The 19,421-nt window shown below is 43.0% G+C and overlaps 1 protein-coding gene across 1 annotated transcript in view; it reads right to left on the bottom strand.

The window, feature by feature from the left end:
• Positions 1-11,141: 11,141 nt before the first annotated feature.
• The window catches only part of PSEN2 (presenilin 2), a 10,912-nt gene continuing 2,632 nt past the window's right edge, over positions 11,142-19,421 (bottom strand). Inside the window, exons 4-10 of the mRNA XM_009070724.1 lie at positions 18,996-19,063; positions 17,979-18,199; positions 17,042-17,140; positions 15,203-15,280; positions 13,777-13,893; positions 13,145-13,263; positions 11,142-11,297 (exon numbers count right to left, since the gene is read on the bottom strand). Of these exons, the coding sequence (XP_009068972.1) occupies positions 11,142-11,297; positions 13,145-13,263; positions 13,777-13,893; positions 15,203-15,280; positions 17,042-17,140; positions 17,979-18,199; positions 18,996-19,063 (858 nt within the window). The remainder of the gene's footprint in view (positions 11,298-13,144; positions 13,264-13,776; positions 13,894-15,202; positions 15,281-17,041; positions 17,141-17,978; positions 18,200-18,995; positions 19,064-19,421) is intronic.

Below are 19,421 nucleotides of genomic sequence, written 5' to 3'. Positions count from 1 at the left end.
AGAAGGGCTCCATTGCAACAGGAAATTAGTAGGCAGACTACCAACCTGTGGAAAAAGAAGAGTTAATGGAGCCTCAATGAAACAGCAATTGATCATATGATTAGGTTGACAAGCATCCAGGCTGTTCAGAGAACACTCAGAAATCCTCTTGCATAGTACAGGCCTAAGCTGTTTCTCCAACCACAATATGTATGGTTGAATTCAATGAACTTGGAGGTCTTTTACAACCTTAATGATTCAAGGATTCTATAATATATGTCACCGTCCTTCTCCCATGTTCATACAGTTAACCACAAAGCAAAAGATGCTCTGGAAATGTTTCCCTCAATCCTCCTTCTCCAAGCAACTGCTGAGGCTCAGATAAGCTGCCTCTTGAGGGGGTTTGCCTTGTGTTCATTCATCTTCTTTAGAGAGTAATTTCTTCAGGGCAGATGGAATGTCTTACCTGACTACATGGATTTATGGTGTCTCATCAACATATAATGATATAGGGATGATGAACTGGAACAACTCAATTGGAAGTGACTGGAGAGGTGACTTAGTTTTAGTAGTTAGCTTGTAGGTATTTCAAAACTTTGGTAGGTTTCAGCAAGGCTGTTTGTACCATGTGTTATTTATATGGCTTTATGGCCAAGAATGAGAGCAACAGCTCTCAGAGAGAAATGAGATCTCTCTGACTTAGTCAGTGGTAGATGCACATCCAATATCATCATGGGATCCAAATTATCTATTTTTGTAATGCTTAGGACTGCTTTGATTTCTGAACTGCATATTTTCATCCCAAAGCACTCGGGCATTCATTGCACTTGTCATTCCTTTTTTCCTCTCTCCCCTCACTGCAAAGGGACACTGACAAGGCTCCATTTCAATTAGGACTTTATTTTTGAGATGATTCAGTGCTGTCAGAAGGAGATGGCATGGCAGTTCTCAAGATTAATGTTTTCTGTCCAAGAGGAAGACACAGTGGTCACAGTGATCAGGACAGGTATTTCACAGAATCATAGAATGTCCTGAGTTGGAAGCTACCCACCAGGATCATCAATTCCAACTCCTGGTGCTGCACAGGACATCCCCAAGAACCACACCACATGCCTGAGAGCATTGTCCCAAGGCTTCTTGAACTGTCAGGCTTGGTGCTATGACCATTTCCCTGGGGAGCCTGTTCCAGTGCTTACCCACCCTGTGGGTATGGAATCTTTTCCTAGTATCTAACCTAAACCTCCCCTGACACAGCTTTGTGCCATTCCCTTAGGTCCTGTCACTAGCACCCAGAAAGGAATTTCATAATTTCCACCCATTTTAATTCTGGGTCTTTCAGTGAGCAGCCTTGCTTTGCAGACCTGGAGAGGGCAGGAAATGCCAGTGAGGCTGCTGGAGGGTCCTGAGCTCCCTGGCTGGGCGGAGGTGGGCAGAATTGGCCATCAGGTTCTGTGGAAGGGAGAGGACAGCTGAAGGGCTGCCTTGTCCCCTAACTGAAAAACGGGGGGGAAGAAGGCACAAACCCCTTCCATTTGCCCCATTTGTTTTGCCTTACCTCTCTGTGCCCTGCTCACATCCCCCTCCATTCCATGTCACCCAGGGAGGGGCTGCTTTGGGGAAGGAAGGGTGAAGGATGTCAAGCCAAAGAAGTGATTTATTATCTCCATGGGTCCACAGGGAAGAATCTGAGAGGCCAGCATTTGTAGCAAAGCTTAAGACTCAAGCATTTAATTTTTCCTGCTATTATCTACCCAGAATAGGCTGCAGTGGCTCCAGACAGGGTTTTGTGGCTTATGCCATATAGCTCCATGGCACTGACTATGTGGGACTGAACTCTAATAAGAGGTGGGTTCAGGCCCACAGTGCTGGATTTATTTCTAATTGAGAAAAGGTTACGAGTCTACTTTTTGGGCATTTTAGATGGCACTGTCCTGGATTTCTCTTCTGGGAAATATGAGGCAGATCACAGCCTCCTTATCTCTCATGAGGATTTGCCTCTGCCCTCCACACACACATGCTCAGCATGCTGGATAATGTGGTTTTCTATCCAACTGGGGAAAAAAAGGGTGGCAATTATGTATCACAAGGTGGACATTTGCATATAGGTACACAGATTTTCTTTCACTCTTTAGGTTATGAAAGAAAATAAAAGTAGGTGTTACACTCTAGGTGAGGTGGTGACATGCCACAACAAGCCCAAGCTACATAATGTTCACCATTGACAGAAGGCTGACAGGAAAGGTTGTGCAGCACACCATGTGTACATCACCACTCCATGCAGACTGTGCCACCCACCACTCCCTCTAAACTTCATGTGCTGGTTTGGGCTGAAGTGGAGTTAGCTTTCTTCCCAGTGGCTAGTATGGGGCTACATTTAGGATTTGTGCAGGGGCACAGGGTTGATAATGCAGAGATGTTTTTGTTATTGCAGAGCAGAGCTCACACAGAACCAAGGCCTTTGCTGTTTTCTGTACTGCCACGCTGGTGAAGGAAGTTGGGGGTGCATGGGAGTCTGGGAGGAGACACAGCTGGGACAGGTGACCCAAACTGACCAAAGGGATATTCCATACCATAGGACATCATGCTCAGTATATAAGGTGGGAGGAAGAAGGAGGAAGGTGGGACATCTGGAGTGATGGCGTCTGTCTTCCCAAGGAACCATTACGTGTGATGGGCCCTGCTCTCCTGGAGATGGCTAAACACCTCCTGTCTTTGGGAAGCAGTGAATTAATTCCTTGTTCTGCTTTGCTTGTGTGTGCAGCTTTTGCTTTCTCTATTAACCTGTCTTTATCTCAACCCATGAGCTTCTCTAGCTTTTACCCTTCTGACTCTATCCCCCATCCCAGTGGTGGGGGAGTTTGTGAGCCGCTGTGTGGTCCTTCATTGCTAGCTGAGGTTAAACAATGACACTTCACCACATGGATGCCAAGTGGAAACCAGGTGCTTTGGAAAATTTGAGACACTCCCACGGGAGTGGAGTACATCAGGAGACAGTACCAGGTGGAAAGGCTGTAGATAGAAGCGCTAAATGCAAAAAAGGGATACCAGTCTTTGTCTTTGGATAGCATATGGGACAGTGCAAGGCAAGGACAGATACCTTTGCCCCTGCCACCTTAGCAATTAATGTAGTAAAACATTCACAATATCATGTTTGCCTGTTCAAATTGTGTTGCACAACAGTGCCTTTTATGGGTGTCAAGCAAAGCCATTTTGGATGAGCTGAAGAGTGCAGCAGTCTGATTAGCAGCTGTGTGCCTTGAGAATATGGTAGTTCTCTTTCTCCCCAGATTCAAGAGACTCAGTTAAACATTATTCAGTCCGTAATTCTTTGTCTCTGGGCTAGACAGATCAGTTGTTTCTGCTCATTGTAAATTGCATTTGCTTGCATAGTTTGGTGAGTGTTTTGCTCTCTCCCCTTGGCACCTGATTGTTTACATGTACCTTAATCAATCCTGCACAGACAAGGTGGGAAGGCTCAATTCTTTGTAGCTTTCAGCCTGGATTCACTTTACAGATGACAACTGGCAAAGCCATTCACCCCCTGGGTAAACTTCGCAAATTAATTTTGAAGCTAGGCCAACAGAAGCAAGTCCTTTGCCTACATTTAGCCACTCTAAAGAGCCTCTTGCAAAGGACAGAAGGGTTGTCTGGGCAAAGTCATTCCAAACGGGAAGGCAGGCTAGAGCCAGAGCACATAGGAAAAACAGGGTTATTTCTGAACACTTTACTGGAACACTAGTCATCATATTTTGCTCTGCTGGTTAATGGTAAAGTGTGCTGCCAAACTCAGCCATTGCCTCCAGCTTTTGGCATGGTATTGCCATGTCTCACACAGCTGGAGAGCCACCAGTGAGCCACCTTGCCCCAGCCTGGAATTGGTCCCCAAAACACTGTGTTTTCTTTCACTGCCCTGAAAGCCAGTACTTGTTCTGGCTTCCTGGCATCTTGCCTTGCTGTTCCAAATGTGGCAAGGTGTGGGAGGGAGACAGGGAAAGCTGCATGGTGTTTCTGAATGCCCATGTAGCAGTTGGACAAACTCATAGCCTCCTTCCACTTGCCTGAAGGTGATTCATACATAGTCATGACAACTTACTTCTCGCAGTCAGTCCAGGGAGAAAGCAGAATCATTGCTACTTTGGATGCTTGCTGCCCCTTTTCCTGCTTTGCTGAGGCTATCAATCCAATTCCTGGGGTCACTTGAGAAGGACTGAGTAATCTAACCTCTGGTATCTACATCTGTGTCTGCATACCTGGGCAGAGAGACCCCAACTGGTGGCAGAACATCCTGACTGACACATACCTGAATGCAGCTAAGGGGGAGACTCCAGCACTTAACAAGCCTCTGGAAGGAATGACTGCTGGAGAGACGGTCCAGACATCCAGGTTAAGTCCTTCATTTGATCCTGAGCAAATTATCTAACTCCTTTTATCTGTAAAATAGGGCTAGTGGCATTCTGCTCTAAAGAAGTGCTTGGAAAGCCTCAGTGGAAGCACAGCCGAGTAATTTCAACATGCTCTGTAGCTGTGTGCAGGGAAAAGCACTTGCCTTCAGGCAAGGTGGTGCTAGGAACCAGTACTGCAGGTTCACTCTCTCATCAACTCTCAGACACTTCCAAGATTTCTAGCCTGGAGGAGCTCAAGGTGGGAGCACAGAAATGACCACTTCCAGCAGTCCCATCAGATACAGTATCTGATGAGAAAGCCTGGACAGTGACTACATCCTGCACCAACCACTTCACACACTTCAACAACGGTGGCTTCAATGTAGGAAATGGGGTTCCTTTCCTGAAATACAGATATTCTCATTGTTCTTCCCTGCAGCAGTGCTCCTATTTCATGACAGCATTAAATAGCATGTACACACACAATGGCAGTAAAGAAGCTGACCTAACCATTTACATGCCAAGTGCCTTTGCTGTTGCTTTATGTTCCCTGCTAGCCCTCATTTCCCCATTCTGTTTAAGACTTTACAGATACATCTGCACTGCCATAACAAGCCTGGTTAGAGAAGCCACCACCCCACTCCTCTTTTGTAAGCCTAACCCATGCCTCAGGTGTGTTTTGAGTTTTCTAGCCTTGGATTCTCCCCTAGGCTGAACAGCCACAGCTCAGATGCTCTATAGGCAAACACAATTGCTGGAATTCTATTCCCCGTTACTTTTCTGCACAACCTGGAGTTCAAATTTGCAGCATGATGAGCTATCTGAAATCATTTGGTGCATTTGCCATTTCACTCTTAGCTTGCCCACCCAAATTACATTGGGACAGAAATCAGATTTATTTTCCTTATCAAAGAAGAAAAATAAACAGTTTTCATGCCTCTTGAAACCTGCACAGAACACTGAAAGACTATTAGCACAATATTTGGAGAACAAAAATAGCTCAAATTTGAACTTCCCAGAATATCACAAAGGCTGTATTTGGTAAGAACTTACAGAGAGGGCATGTCTCTCTGGCATGACAAAAGGATAAGATGTTCCTGGTAGAACAATTCTGTTAATGCTACTGGCATTTTATTCTTACATTTTATTCTTATGTCTGTTGGTACATAGGATGGGTAGCTTTAAAAATAATCCTGTATACCTACCTTCAGCTCCAGGGATCTTGCTTGTCCTACACCAGTTTTGAAGGAAGACTTCAGATGCAGCTCTGTGAAGTCAGGGAGAATTGTAATTGCTTATATGTAGCTTTGTCAAGATTGAAGATGGCATGGCATAAGTTAAAAGGTTGGATCACTTTTCACATTGTTCCTGGTATGCTTAAATGAAACTTAGCTATGGATTTACTCCTATTTTATACCAGGGGGAGCAAGGTCTCCTTGAAATCATAGAAACCAAGGAGAAAATAGGCCTAATGCTTTTCCTACTCCACCTCCTTCTGCAAGGCAAGTATGGGAGTGCCAGGTTTCCTGGCATTTATTTCTGCACAGACCTAATCCCAAGTTGGCCTTAGCTCAGGCTGCATTTGATAGGGCTTGAACAGTTCCCAGTTTTGGAAAACTAACATTCCAACTACTTGGCCCTGTACCTATCTCAGGTTTCTATACCAAGGAGTTTAGCTAGTTCCACTTCAAAGTTTGTGTTTATTTATATCTTTTTAATACTGAGCTACAAATAGTGCTGAGCACTGACATCTCCCAAACTGTGCTCTTGGGCACCTGTCAAACGTGTTTGCATGAAGAAGATAACAGTTGAAATTTACTTAACTACTTCAGTGCTCAGGGAAAATGTCTTGAATTTAGAGCAGGAAAAGATGCTGCAAACCTGAAGCAAAAGGGTATGTAAAAAAAATGATAGTTATTCATGTGCTGATGTTTGATGCCCTCATCTGATGTGGGCAGATCTTTCTTATGTAACCAAGCTTAAACCCAGCACAGCCATGCAGCCTTCCATTACCTGGAGGGAGCTGACAGGAAAGATGGAGAGAGACTTTTTACAAGAGCATGTAGTGACAGGACAAGGGGGAATGGCTTCAAAACAAAAAAAAAGCATGCTTAGATTAGCTATTGGGAAGAAATTCTTCACTCTGAGGGCTGTGAGGCACTAGAACAGGTTTCCCAGAGGTGGATGCTCTGCTCCATTCCTGGAAGTGTTCAAGGCCAGGTTGGATGGAGCTCTGAGCAACCTTGTCTAGTGAAAAGTATCCCTGTCCATGGCTGGGGGTTTGTAACTAGATGATCTTTAAGGTCTCTTCCAACCCAAACCATTCTATGATTGATTCTTTTCCTTTGTTTCCCATTTGTAGAGTGAGAACAACTCACAACCCTTTACTGGGAGCAGGGGAAGCAAGGATAAATTCCACAAGGAATGCAAGAATACGTTAGGAGTCATACAAATAGTGTGGTAGGAGAAGTTCTGGCAAAGATACCACATTTGTGCATGCTGCCTTCTTACAAAACAAGTGAGTTCAAGAAAATTAGATACCTCCTGGTTCTTTTGAGGGCACAGTCAACAGAGAGTCACAGAATGTTCTGGGTTGGAAGGGACCTTAAAGACCATCTAGTTCCAACTCCCTCCCATGAATGGGCACACCAGGTTGCTCAAAGCCCCATCCAATATGATCTAGCTTGACCCTAGATTTCCCAGTGCCAAGAGCTGGAATGACATCTGTGTTCTCTTTCTCTCCTCACAGATTAACAAGACCTACTGAGACAGAACAGGAGACTGCAAGTGAGAGGAAGAATGACAAATCAGTAAGTATAATTATTCCTTTCCTTCTTGATGATGCTCAGAAGAAATCTTTATCTAATAGACCTAATTTAGTGATGTCTGGAGGACCCCCCTAACTTATGCTTAGTTTTTTTAGGACTGAAACTAATGCTGAATGCTTTAAAAAAAAACATCAGGGGGGACCCAAACAAAATGGAGTGTGTAATGTCACAGCAGCATCTCACCCAGGGCTGCAGTGCTGAATATGGCATCACACTGAAAACAGGTGTTTTTAAATGGATTCTGGTACAGCATGAGCTCATTCTCACTGAAAGTCTCTCCCATGCTGTGCCAAAACTGCAGCCGTGCTGGGGTGTGAGATGCCTGCTTTTGTCCTGCCACAAGGGAGACTTCAGCGCCTTCAGCATCAATGAAAAACAAGGGGCACACAGAAGAGTACTTTAAAATGGCTGGTATTTCTCCACATAGACCTACTGCCCTCCCGTGGCTGCCAAGGAGCATCCCCAATACAGAAACAGCATCCAGGGACTGACAGAAACAATAATGAAAAATAACTATATATTCAATTTAAACCAAACCCCAATTCGAGTTACAAGGAATCATAGAATCAACCAGGTTGGAAAAGACCTCAAAGATCATCAAGTCCAACCCTACCATCATTACTAGACCATGGCACTAAGTGCTACATTCAGTCTCATCTTGAAAACCTCCAGGGACAGTGAATCCACCACCTCCCTAGAGGTGTGATTATCTGGAAGTAACTATGAAGGCAAGAACAAAGCAGCAAAATTTACTGATCTGGGAGTAGCAGGGAGAACTCCAGCTACCTCATTTTGCAAGGACTGGTGGCCTTGAGCTCTTCTTCACCAGACTCTGCCAGCGAGTGCCATTTGCCCAACGAGAGATGGTCCATCTAACTTCATCAGATTGCCCCATGGAGGAGACTTCACTAGCAACAGGTCCAAAGAAGGTATGGGCGAACAGACCACTGCTCCTTTTCCTGAAGAGTATACAGGTGTTTCTGCAAGTAGTGTCCTGTTTCTTGTACTTACTTTCTGACAGTGCTGCTTCTTGTGCATCCTCTGTGAGCAGAGCACATCTCCAGTCTGACGCACAGCAGACACTTTAAACAAAACCACCACAGAACAATCAAAACCAAAAGCAACAAGGACATGGCAAGAGTGTTCATGGACTTGGCTTCAGTCTCATATCTTAAAGACTGGTGTATAGCCAAGCCACATCTGAGACTAGATGCAATGAAGCACTCACTTTAGGCTGGAGAAGCAGTGGGTATGACAGGGATCATGTAGGAAAACGCCAACATATGACACCTTCCATAGGACTTCAGGCTGTTAAGTGACACTGGCATCAAGAAGGGTGTCACCCAGCCTACCTGACAGCTGTGCTTCTTCAGAGATGCACATCGTTAGGACTATTAGGATTTCTTCAGGGTGAAAGAGACTGCAGTTCAGCAGAACATGCAGCAAGTTGAAATCAGTGAATGAACACAATGAAGAGTCAAATGCTTTGCTCACTCAAGTTGCCAGGTCACCCAGTCAGTATCTCATGCAGTAGTCAGCTATTGAATAGAGTAAATCCTGCCCTCTCTATTTTCACATCTTAGGCCATGCTGCACAACGTTAACATCATGAACAAAACTTCACTTTATGCACAGGTGAAAATGTCCAAAGAGATGAGAAACCACACAATGTTGCTCTAAAATATGTGCGTATGTGTGTCTATACACACACAAACACAGAGGTAATATATATATTTCTAGTAAATAGATATGTTTACACAGTTATAACCACTCCAGTATATACATTATATACTCCTATCACTCACTAGCACTATACATGTTGCACTGACAGAATCTGTTGCTCAGTTACCTTTTAAATTACAATTTTTCTAAGTTCTGCAGAATTGCTCAGTGGAAGGCCAATCTTTGGCAAGCAGAAATCTGCAGCAAACCACCAGTTCCAGTGGTGATCCTTCAACATTTGAAGGTTCCCCTCCCAGTTTCCTTCAAGTATCAACTCTGCTTTCGCAGAAATAAATTATTTCTAACAATATGATACAACCCTGATAAGCCAAGCAGGATTTTTCTTCCAGTACATGCAAATATTTCACATCTTCTCTATACCATCCAATGTAAAAACTAAAATCGTGTTTGCCAGTGATTGTAATCCAATTTGGCCCCATAACTGTTTTAGATAAAAAGAACAAACACAAACAAATAGAAAAAACAACTCTCACATAAACCTTAAAAATCAGCAGACCGAGCTCTATTGATTAGAAAAAAGGAAGGAAATAACTTTAGTAATAGTTAACTCTGTCTGCAGCTGTTAAGTCCAAACATTGCAAATATAAGAAATGAGGACAGAAAACTAAACAAAGAGCAAGAATTACTTACTTGTCCAGACTAACACACACACAACTCATAAAAACCCTTATGTGCTTTTTAAAAATTTGTTTGAATCACTTGTGATGTCTCTGTCAAATATGAAAGTAGATTAGCTTGATCAAGTCTATTGGGAAAAGTTCTACATTAAAAATGTATAATTCAAAGCCTTATCTAAAAAGTATTTTCAGAGATGGAATTCTGTCTCAATGACATTGCATTATTCACAAAACCTTGGGTAATGTTACACTTGCTGGCACTGATCAGCTGTCAAAGAAAACAGAGCTCATCTGTGTAACAGACAAGTAAAAAAAAAGGAGGAAAAAAGATCACAGCACTTGGCTATTACTAAAAAACTGACTCTTCGAGTAGAAATAAAATCATTTTCAAAAGGTGGAGAAAACAAAGATTCAGTCAGAGCTACGTATTTTTTTACTGGCATCAAGCACTGTGATTTTTTTAATGAACTCACTTGAGGGTAACTCTTCCTAGCAGTAATGACAGCAGATTAAAGTTTGCACCCCAGTATTTTGATACAAACTATGACATGGTATTTCTAAGAGTCTCTCTGAGAGTAAATAGCTATTTTAAAATTTGTAATAACAAAAATAATCATTAACGAGTACAAAAAACTAGGTAAACCAAGTCTCAATCAATGTAAGAGAGGATGTCTTCATAAAGGGAAGGTAAATCCTCCTTTGGAGTAGTTCCAACAATGCACAGAAACGAGACCAGAAACACATACTCAAAGTTACAGGTCTGATTTATTGGAGTTGTTCAGACATTTCCACCTTAGGGTAATTTGAGGATTGTAGTATGGACCCGGGAAAAGATTTCCAAAAAATGAAATGCTGGGAGGAGAGAGCAGAAGTATCTGTTTTCCCACACTGAGGATCAGATGTGCTGGAAGAGGCAGCCCTGCCTTCATCAGCAGTTAGCTGCAGTGGGGGATGCACTCAGAACAAGAAGCCTGATGTTTAAACATCTCACCACTGTCCTCCTGTCTAGATCCATCATGGCTCACTATGTCTAACTAAGGTCAGAATAAATGCACATTTGGGGGAATTTCAACAGATGCTGTATGCTCAGCAGCCTCACATCTCTAAAGCTCATGACCAGGTCTAACACACCGCTCTGTTCTGCCCATGCTGCCTGCTGTGCTTTTCTAATTACTTGCACCTTAAGTCTGCACAACACTTCAAATGTTCTGCAAATTCTAGAGTCGGGTTGAACTTGACTGCAGTCCCAGGGATAAAACGCCTTAGCTTCTGGAAGATCAGAGCAGATCAGATCCCTCACCTCTCCAGCGCACCATGCTATATACAGGTTTCTGTGCTCAAAACAGGCACTGTGCACATCAAATAACATGAAAGTAACACTGACATCAACAAGGAGCCAGGCTTTTCACCAAGAGTCCTGTGAATCTCAGTTCAACAAGTAACTATTAGATTTTTAGTACACAGCATGTCACAGAATTAGTGTTTTCCTTACAAATATATGGCACTAAGTGTAAAAACTTTATGACCTATTCCAAACAGTGTACCATACTTCACAGCAAAGCTTGAAAAAGAATCCTCTAACTCCCACTTCTTCTAAATATACAGCTGGTGGGAGGCCAGGGTGTCCATGAATGGTCGCACGAGGTTGTCTGTCGAGAAGTAAAAGATCAAGCCAAAGGTGATGGAGATGGGAAGAGCAGGCAGTGCTTTCTTAAAAACAGCCAGTAATAAAAGTGTTAAGCACAAACCCTGCCAGAGAGAAGAGAATAAAAAACACAAGGAGATATGGTAAGATGACCAGAAACATATCTGACATCAACAACCCAATATTCAGATAATAAGCAATATGCACTGCACAGCACTGGAGCCTGCCTGAGCTACCAGTGGCATGATGTATGTTTGCCCACAGCTTCATCTTTCACACAAGTTGGCCATGTATTTCCCTCAGCAATCCTGAGCACAGCTGTCTGCTAAGAAAGTGGTAAAAATGCTAATGTTGCTGTACAGCTGACCCCGAGAGGTTAACTTATTTACAGATTATTTTACTTTTTGTTCTATGTCATTAGGTATAAAGTACCGATCTAGAAGACAAAAGCACTTAAATCCTGATGAACTGCACAGATAGGAGATTCACTGAAGGACTCTAATATACAGCAGGATGTACTTATCTTCCCAGTTTACAAGGTCTCTTGGGGTAAAAAAAAGAAAGAACAACAAAAAAAAAAACCAAACAAACCCAAACACCCACTACTGTTCTTATGACTGGACTGTTTACTACAATAGGTGAACTCTGATTTTATCTGGATGGCAGGCCAAAATCTGTTTTTTGGAGCATATGTGGAAGCTGTTGTATATTTTGGGTAGATGGTATGGCTGAGTGCTTTTAGATTTTAATTCCTTCTCTCATCAGAGACCTTTTTAATTCCTCCATGATAACAAAGCTCCAGAGACACTAAGCTCCCAACATATCCGCTAGATAAAGATCAGCGGACACAATATTTTAACAAATTAAAAATCTAGACTACAAGTTTGTTCACAATCCAACTGAACCTGTAGCTCTGTTCTTACACTCTCAGGGACTGTATCTGGCCTACACCTGCAGAACCAGAAAGCCACATGGCAACAAGATTATGAAACTGCAAAAGGAGACAGAACAAATTCTAACAGCACCGTAAAAGACAGAGAATGGTGTATGTGACCTCACAGAGAGATAAGAACATTTCCCCCAGCAAGGGGGTCCAGTGTCCCAGAATATGGAGCTAGGTGATCTCTGACCTGTGGGGTAGGAAAGCTACACTCATCACACTTTATTTAAGGTAGCTAATTTCTAGTTCTCATGCTTTTTGGATCCACAATCTTCACAAGTGAAAGTCACTTTCACTATCCTTGGGATCTAAGTGGGGAAATGGAGGCCCAAGAAGGACACAATAATTTTTTTTCTTTTATATTCTAAAAATCCTGCTGTTGCCTTGCTGGTTAGCTGCCATGAGGATGCTGATGTAAACAACAAATACCTAGTAATTATTTTCTACCCAGGTGAAAGCTCGACAGTGTGTGTTCATTAGACCTTGGCAGGACTGAGTCCTTTAGCAGTTCAGTATGTTCGTCATCTACTTTTATTGATAATTTCCATGGATTTAAGTCTTTCCTTCCCATTTTTTCCAGCTCAAATACTAGAATAAGATAGGTCTTTATCCTCTTATCTAGATGCTCCCCTTAGCATAAGGGAGTTCACCTTTTCAACTATACTTAGTAATGTGTAATTACACAATGTTCATAGTACTGACTCCTGTGGCTGATAGAAGTCTCCAATCAATTAATGCTGAAGCAAACACACCAACGGTCCAGCTGTAACTGCTTTCCCTGGGGCTGTTTTACCCCCACCATCTCCACACTTGGTTATGCTCTGATGAGTCTGTATCATTCCACTTCGGTGGCTGTTTAAAGCCTGTCTTTATAGACAGAGCACTGGGTGGCTTCTCCTAAATATCTAGCATGTTACCTCCAGTGATTTAGCAGTGCTCAGCTGCTGGTACTTCAGGCAACACAGCTGTGCTAAACAGAGTGTAAGAGCTTTTAAAAGCTTGCTCACTTACTATGAGAATGGCTACAAAGCAGGCCAGTGTAGTATTCCAGTCTCCACTTGCTGTGGCAGCTGCTTTCCCAACAAGCACACTGTAAAATATGAAGTCTCCAAGGCCCAGCTTCACACCCCCTGAGAGAAGTGAAAAAAGAAAGTAAGTGTTAATGCTCCTGTTTTGCTTCCTCCCAATCAAAATCTTGTCCTCTGGAGAGCAGGTGGAGGTTCCTAGTCCTGGCTATCAACCTGGACCCTTAGCATCCCACACATTCCTGAGGAGGCTGAGACTTCCAGCCCCATCTCACACAGCTGTTTATGCTCAGCCTAGCTCTCCGAGGTGCTTCCCTGGGCTGCTTTACAGATGTACCAGCTGAGGAAGCACAGGGACAGGGAGGGACAGGAAGTAAGGGGAAGAAGGAACTGTTTAAATTATACATATAGCCAAGAGATGTCACCAGAACCACAATCCCGGAACAGATTCTGCAGCAGCAAGAAGTAATACACAGTCAGACTTAAGATCTTTGCAGCTCAACAAGTCACAACTCTTCAAATTGTGATTAGACTAAACTGGGTAACATAGCGTTAACCATGAGAGTCAAAATGTCAGGCACTGACTACACTGAAAACAAGGTATAAAGCTTCCCTTACTTTCCTCCTCGAGCTCCTCTAACGATGTGATGGGGCGGGTTGGAACAGGACTCCTTGTCTCTGACATCTGAGAGTCCACATGTGAAGGGCTCCTGTGGTGTTCTCTCCCATCCTCAGCTTGGTTCCACAAAAACAGGACAAGAAGAGCAGATTAAAAAAAGAAACGTAAGAGATAGCTACATTTATAAACTGTTTTAGGGCATGAACTCCACACTTCTGTGAAGCTGCTCTGGAATGGGTAAGCCCTTTGTTTCTTGGAGGTGTGATCATCAGGACCAGTTCAAGAGAGACACTGAGCGGCTTTGAGGAAAACATGTGTTGTTATTTGGAACAGTTGGAAGGGTACAAGTTCACAGCTTCTTTGGCAGCTACCCAGGAGTTCAAGAGCTTTAACAAGCTGGCACACACACAGACCTAAGCATTGCTCAGCACAGGCTAGAATGACAAGTAAAGTCAATACGCATTCCCACGTTGTTAATACTTTTGGGATGGAGGTGGTCAGGTATTCCCTATCTGGTCATATGACAAAAATGGGTAACTAAGAGGACTGCCATTTATGAGAAAAGTTTTGCCCTGAGTTACATTGACATTGGAGCAGTGTTCACATGTAGAAAGCAGACCAGCTTCATTGTTCACAGATTTAAACCTTTTTTCTCCCCTGTTAAAACACATCTGACAGAGCCTTTGGAAGCAGCCAGTCTGTGATCTATGACTCTATCCGACAGTTCCTATTTTTCAGAAGCTCTCATACACACTCTCCAGCCCATGTCAGTCTGACAGGATGCTGCTGCTGCAGATGCAAGCAGACTGTGATCTGGGACACACAGAGGCATTCTGTATGCCTCAGCATGTAGTTTGAGCCTGCTCTGTGCTCAGTTTCAAAGCAGGATTGTGTCCCTGCAGTTTGGCTGCTTTATCCTGAAATAAGCAGCATGTTCAGTTATCCAATCTCTGCATACATCTATTGCTTTGACACTAAAGGGTACTGTTATCTTTGAAGTGCAACAGGACCAGACAGGAAATCCTCCCAATACCGCAAGTCAGATTTTATTCCATCTATTTACACTTTTCCTAGCTGGGTGTCGTGGTTTAATTAGGAAAAATATAAACCCCCACTAGCCTACTTTCAACTTTGACTTCAGTACATCTGAAGATGTGTGTTCAACACTACTTCTGTTTTGTTTTTTGTTTTTTCTTTCTTTTAAATGAAAGCAGCCTGAATATTGCAGCTTCCTACATTGTCTGGTCATCCTTGCTGCCAGCCCTAACAGCAGGTTTCTGAACATCACCGAGTTCTGCAATTCACAACACCGGAAAACAAATGCATGTGTCAGGACTCACGGGCTTACATTTGCTTGCAGTCTCAAACATACACATTATTTCCATGGGACAGTGCTCTTCATAGGAGAGGGACATGCAAACAAACCTGCATCCCATGTCTGCTGACTTGGTCCTCTTGCTGCTGTGTCTGGTTTTGCCATTCCAACTGTCCACATCATAGCAGCTGGAGAAAGAGAGAAAGTAATCGTCTGTGTAAAACACTGGTCACTATAGCTCAGAGGAAATCATTGTTCAGCTGTCCCTAAAAATACAAACCCTTGCCCCTGTAAATGCTGCTAAAACACTCATTCTTAGTTGGTACTCAGAAGGCAAGGTGGGAGAAAATTAAGGCAGTGCATCCATTCAGTTTTTAAGAATGTCCCAGAGCACAAATAGCTAAGAGTCAGTATAGTCTTCTCTGTAGGCTAAAGAAAACAAAATTCCAGAACTAGGGTCCTCATCTCCTTTGTTTTCCTCCTGGTTTCTGGGTCTTCTCTTCAAACAAAACAATTTCCCAGGCAATGATGGTAGTACAAAAGGTAACCAGAGGTTAACTTACACAGCTTATACCTCATGTTCTGCTAAAGGCACAGCAGGCAAGTGAAGGATATGCAGGTGTCAGAGTGCTAGTTTTCTCTCTGCCTGTTTGTTTTGGTTCTGTTCTGTCAAAATATTACCTATTTCTGTTTTAGTTCCAATAACAACTGAAGGATGTTTGGGGGTTTATTCTTGGTGTGGATCCCTAAACTAAAAAGGAATACAAACCATTCTGAAATCAGCGGAAGTGAACTCAAATCAGCTGTTTATTAAAGTATGTATCAGTCTTTCTGTTTTTATAGAAACTAAACTACGCAAAATAAGCCAAGGCAAACAGTGCTTGTTTTTCCACTAGAAGCTCAGCCAAGGTGATGTTTTTGCATCTAGAGGGAACCACAGAATGTGGTCTTCCAAAGGAGACACTGATGTTCTGCACAAGAGCTTGTCATTCAGTATTTATTTTCCACTGAACTGCATTTCTCCTTTAGAGAAATTCCTGATTGTTAACTACAGCATGTGAGAGACTTCATCTAGATTGTCTTAGGTCAGTATAACGGAATCTCCAGTAAAAGGGAGAGCAGCTGAAGGCAACTGAGGCTCTGCCTGGAACACGTAAAAGCATTTATGTAACATTAAATGCTTGGAAAAAAAGGATCATTGAGGTTATAAGCATCCTCAGCTTAGCACCCAGTATTTGGAAATACCCACTCATCTTACAAGTGATGCAATGAAAAAGCCACTGAGGGCCATGAAGCACTTGAGTTCAGGTCCTGTGAGTGTTGAGTCTCCAGCCTTCTAACCATCTTAAATCTGAAGCACATAGGTACTTTTGTGAATAAGGGCACCAGATACCAGCACAGTTAAACAGCCCAAGAAAGCCAGGGAAGAAATGACTGATTTTGTTTGCAGAGCAATGCTTCAATAAAGCCCTTTGCCAAGCAAGGAGCCACACAATGACCAATAAAGCAAATATATTCTAAGCACTGCCACCTGACAGTGCACAGAGCAGGAGGGGCTGCAGGAAGAACGGAGCCTCATCACGTTTAAAGTGTGTCTGTAAAGCATATGCTAATCACAAAACTTTGCAAACACTATTGCCCATCTAACACAGGTTTTTGTATGCAAAGGGGCATGTTCGGCACTGTATTCATGAAAGGCTAAATCTTCTTCTGAATGTTTCAGCTTCACAAGGCAAATGTGGACTCCCTTTGGCTAATTCGAGTTGGCACCATTGTAACTGATAAACAAGGCCTTCTACAAATGGTCTGTCCCAGAACATAAATGTTCACCAATCTTAGGGCAAGGAGCTAAAATAGCGCTCCTTGCTTTGACACAGAAATAATTAATTAAATAGTTTCACATGGCTAAAAAATCTGGTGAAAAACATTAACATTCTAACCTTACTCACAGGAATATATTAATGCAGGGAAAATGGGCTCATTTCTCTCTTGTGCAGTTTCTACCAGCATTCTCAGTGGTCCCTTGGGACAGAGAACAGCCATCAGATCTGCAAAATAAAAAGGGACAGACAATCTCATCTTGAACTGTCATGCATATTTCATATTCTTTATCTTTAAAAAGCAATTCTCCCCTCAAGACAACATAATCAATATTAACTGGATGATGTCCCGAATGGCAGTTTCCACCACTTTGCATAACCCAGCTGTACTAGTCCCCGAAAATGTTAGTCACTTAAAATACCATCCCCAAGCCTTAATGTAATAATAAAGAGTTTCCATTGTGCTAATCCTATAAAAACCCTAGAGAATACCACATTATTTCCTTGAAAGTAGATGACAGCATTTCATTGAGGTGTTAAATTTAGAGGAGGGCTGGAGGTACTTTGTTCACATTCCACAATCCATCACTACATACGCTGGCTCTGTGTTTCACCTGAATGAAGGCCTTTGGTCCAGTACCACTTTGCTCACCTTTCTCCTCCAACAGATCTCCTCACCAATCTGAATGTTATGTCCCAGCTCCCTCTTGTTCTGCAGGTTCTCTTGCTCATACCAAAATCAATGATATCTCGATAACAGCAAACGAAACCTGTGAGACTATCAGGTTGCTATTGATAAAAATCCAACCACCCTTACCATGGAGTTAGGTGTGGTTCAGTACTTCCCTGACTTGGTGATCCACTTTGAAAGACATGGTAGGAGTAGAGTACCTACACAAATAAGGTAGCAAGAGGCAAGCCAGGGAGTCAACTTAATTGCCCATCTGCCTCTTTCTAAAGCTTTTAGCACTATAAAGTTGTTTTTTGAATGACATACACAACCCCAAGACTGCCTCAGAGTAACCTCTCCAGGCGCCACACCTTGAGAGCCACAACTCAGACTTACCATAGATGGAGATTGCACCTAGAATCACCCATGCTGACCACTCAGGTAGATATTTAATGAAAACCAATGCCATTAGAGCACTGATCATAATGAGGTACGCTTGCTGGAGCTGCAAGGGACCTTTCCAGTGGATGCAAATCATTCCAACAGCTCCAAAATTCCAGATGACTAAGAACAGAGTGGGGTAATCCATGGCCACATTGTACGTCTTCAATACCTCACTAGAATACAACAAGAAAATTTAGCTAAGCAACAAAAGTAACTGACATGCAAAGCACCATACAGCTGTAGCCTCCAGCTACACCAGAAGGAAGCTGGGTAGGAGCAGCTATCAGGAAAGTGGAACCTGCCTTGTGGCCAGTTACTGCTCTGAGCTCTCTGTTCTTCCAGCATGAGATGGACATGCTGTGTGTGTAGACAATCACCACACTGCCTTAGTCCCGAGTTCAACACTGATTCTAAGGGTTTGAGCAGGCAGGATTTCAAGTCTTAACTGAACACAGACCTGTGGCTACATGACTGTCTGCAGCAAAGAAGTCATGTGTCATCTCACCAGATGCATGATGCTCATAGTTAAAAATGAGAAGTTTTAACAGATGTCACCCACAAGTTTAAAGTTTAGTTCCACCTGAGCTGGGCGCTAAGGGAACGAGCTTGAAACAATGTAGTCTAAGAAAAAGGCAAGACAAATCAGAGGAGCAACTCAGCACATAAAGTTCCTTTCCACTTGCTTCCCAATGTATAATTCAGGGCCTTTGTACTACGAGGTTCGAGGTTCAGCCTGTTCATTTCATGCTCACAGTATCACTTCCCAGTAACTTTTGTAGAGTAGGCACTGTAAAATGAGGCACTGCCTATTAAAGACCTCATTTTCCATTTTTTAAAAAAGAAAGCTGTCTAGCAATCCTTAAACATCCATTTGGAGAAGGGGAGACATTCCTTGTTCAAATTGGGGATTTTCTGCAAAGAAGTGAAGGAGCCCTGAACTCCCAGGCTACCTGCACCATTGCCACTTACCCGAGATATATGTAGGTGAAGAGGAAGAGCAGCATCAAAGAGGACAGGATCAGCCAGCCATGAATGAACTATCAAGGGTGAGAAGAGGCAGTGATTATAGGGGCTGTTATCCCTTGCACAGGTCACAGTACTGCATACACTACTAACAGCCCAACAGTCTCCTTCTGCACTCCTCCTCCAGTGTCCAGAGACCCTGTCTTCTCCACAGTCAGTGAGGGAGGGTGGACAGCCAGTTGCTTCCAATTCTCCCAAACTCTTTCATTTTATATTCTGTCCCTTAGTGCTTATTTTTGTTGGTTTGTGGTTTTTTTTCAGTCTCTTTCCTCTACATTTCCATGGGTATTCACACTGGATCCTAGCTTAGATGCATGAGCACATTCTCTCTGCTTGGTGGGGAGGAAGAGGGCTTTGCCTGAGACTGTCAAA

Source organism: Acanthisitta chloris, unplaced genomic scaffold (genome assembly GCF_000695815.1).
Source record: "Acanthisitta chloris isolate BGI_N310 unplaced genomic scaffold, ASM69581v1 scaffold31552, whole genome shotgun sequence".
Taxonomy (NCBI): domain Eukaryota; kingdom Metazoa; phylum Chordata; class Aves; order Passeriformes; family Acanthisittidae; genus Acanthisitta; species Acanthisitta chloris.
This window is presented reverse-complemented; position numbering and strand designations above follow the sequence as displayed.